Source organism: Austrofundulus limnaeus, unplaced genomic scaffold (assembly GCF_001266775.1).
Source record: "Austrofundulus limnaeus strain Quisiro unplaced genomic scaffold, Austrofundulus_limnaeus-1.0 Scaffold132, whole genome shotgun sequence".
NCBI classification, from domain to species: Eukaryota; Metazoa; Chordata; class Actinopteri; order Cyprinodontiformes; family Rivulidae; genus Austrofundulus; species Austrofundulus limnaeus.
The window spans coordinates 134287-137027 of record NW_013952534.1 but is presented as its reverse complement, the minus strand read 5'-3'; the positions used below and the strand labels follow the sequence as shown (position 1 = coordinate 137027).

Genomic DNA, 2741 nt, shown 5'->3' with positions numbered 1-2741 from the left:
TGACCCCCTTCCCATTGTAATAATTTGACTTTAATCCTATATGGCAGCTTTCAAGATGGTGGCTATGTACCAGACTTAGCCTAAAAGATAGACCCCCTCAGCCATTACTTGTTGGGGTATTCAGATTAGTTTCTGAAATAAAAGTGTGCCCTGAGACTTTTAACTCACACTGTACCACTTAGGAAACTGTSTTGAAAAACTGATTAGAACTCCTGTTTCACTTTCAAATGATTTACATTTCCCAGAAGCTTTTTTATTAAAACAGTTGCAGATTTTTCCAAAAAAAATCATATTATTTATGTTAACAATGTATGTAAAATATTTTGATAAAACACATTTCACTCAAAAATCAGACATCTTGTATTGATGCCATCGTTAGTAGATGCCCAGCTCATCCCAGAAGTCACATAAATCGTCCCTGGTTCCCACTTGTGCGTGTGACCGCACTGTTAGGTTCATAACACGCCAGTCATTGGTGTCAGAATAGCGTGGCCAAATGGGAAGACGCTGCTCCYGGCAGAAAGTGGTTTGTTGAGCCCTGGAAGAAGGGTCACCAGTGTGGGCGAAGGCCCCCCAGTAGCACAGCATYCGATTAGATAACAGCTTCTCTGACAAGGACAGGGTGTAGTTGGCAACCAGTGAGGAGCCGAAAAGAAAGGGCAGCTCAGCACCGTGGCAGACATGCTCGTAGCAGAACTTGAGACCTGACCAGACACGATGGTCTGAGGCCACATGGTCGAAAACGTACATCCAAGCATGACTTCCCAGTGCTGTGCTGGTACGTGCTGACATTCTGGAGGGACACAGGAAGATATAATCTGTAACAATCTGGAAAAAAAGAAAGCAAAACAGAATGGAGAATGCTGGTCAGACAACTTGATTCTGTTTTTTTGAGTATTACAACTCATATTCCGACAAAGATGGTATGTCRCATAAAATGTAAATAAAAATAGAATGCAAATCAAATCATGTTTTATCCACAATGGAACATAATAGGGTGGTGGCTTTGTCTCCTTACCCACCACAGGCTATAGAGACATGGAAAAYTAACTAACCCAGGTAACCTTCTACAACTGCAGCCCAGCACATACTGCAACAAACCWTAACAGTCTTTTTAGCAGGTGGTGGGCCCAGATGGASGTGTCCTCCTGTCTGTCTTTAGGCATTTTGCATAGTAAGGCCTGCTCCCGCTCCAGTCACCCTGGCCTTATTCTACCCCCAGTTCTCATTCCATCAGGTTGTCCCATTTTCCATCTTCTGAGCAAGGGTTCCTGATGATTCTGTTTGTCCATTCAGATCTTTGAATCAATCTTTSTCTGACCCCTCCCTTGTAGGGGCCTTGCCTTGGAAGACCTTACCAGGAGCTGATACCCCAGACAACAAAAGCCCTGTTATCATCAGGGTACTCAAAAACACTACCATGTTAAGATGGCATTTCTGTTGAGGAAGAAAATAAAATTAAAAATTTCTTAACATGACTTCATTAAACAACAAGAGAACWGCAAATTCCCCATCATCAGGAAAAAAGCAAAAAATGGTAGTTTGCTCTTTTCCAGCTTGTTACCTGGAAACAGCGTGTATTTTTGAGCATCACACAACTTGCGCCCACACAGCTGCAACACCTGACACCTGAACACAAACAGGCTGACTGGAGAAAGGTGAACAAACACTCACTCACACATGGTAGTCTTTTTCTCTCTCTTTAGGCTCATGTCTGTTTCCAACAAATGCAAGCACAACTGGATGAATCTATCATACGCTATCCATAACAAGTGGGTATGTGATGTTTTGTAATGTTTTATTTTCTCCWGAAGTGGAGGAGAAGTTCCTAAAATACTTTCASTCTTGTCCTCTGAACAAAGCTTTGATTAAGTGTTAATCAAACCTTTGGTGATGACAATAAATGCTGCTGTCAAAAAGGCGAACAGGCAATAAAACATATGGATGGTTATAAATAGGTTATTTTAACAAATACCCAGTTAAAATCTGATGTAACCRTAGCTGAGAGTATTTCACAAACATACTTTGAGCCTGAAATCCTGTGATGTCAYTAATTTACTTTATTGTAAATAAACGTGAGTTCTCAGTTGACTAACCYGGATAAATAAATGTTAAATAAATAAAAATGTTGCATGGAATTGTGCAAAATGTTGTTTACTRGGTATGACTAAAATGGCTACAACTCTTTAATTTTTAACCATAACATGCTTATTTTAAAGAGGGCTTCATGAGCATTATGGTGGCCCACAATGAACTAACTTCAAAGTTTTGTGTTTAATTTCGACTAAACACAAAATGTCACATTCCTTGTCTCGTTGTTATGGCACCGCTAACAAACAATACCTGAGCCCTACAAGGCATTTCCTGCATAGAAAGAGCATTTTAACACATCCTCTTATAAACACTGAAAACACATGTAAAACTGACTAAATGTGAAATAAATAACAGAAATACAATTAAAAGTAAAAATAAGACAGTTTTACTCCCTAATGAGTTGTGGTGAGTAGCCGCCATCCTGAATTCTGAACTCTCCCACTTTCCTACTGAGAATTTCTATGCATAACGACCTGCACTATGGGGCATGTAGTTTTTGGTCAATGCTGGTTTTAAAGCAGCTTATTTTGAGACATTAATACAGAGCTGTTCAACTAAAGTACTCAGGGGGGCAACAGCTCAGGGGCAGGACAAATGTCATCTTTTCACCTTTTAAATACCGTACTATTTCATATACAGTATATATG

The 2741-nt window shown here is 39.9% G+C and overlaps 1 protein-coding gene across 1 annotated transcript in view; it reads right to left on the bottom strand.

Moving 5' to 3' along the window:
- Positions 1–272: 272 nt before the first annotated feature.
- Positions 273–2741, bottom strand: part of LOC106522559 (cAMP-regulated D2 protein) — a 41590-nt gene continuing 39121 nt past the window's right edge. The window contains exon 9 of the mRNA XM_014015601.1: positions 273–828. Within this exon, the coding sequence (XP_013871055.1) occupies positions 376–828 (453 nt within the window). The 3' untranslated portion in view covers positions 273–375. The remainder of the gene's footprint in view (positions 829–2741) is intronic.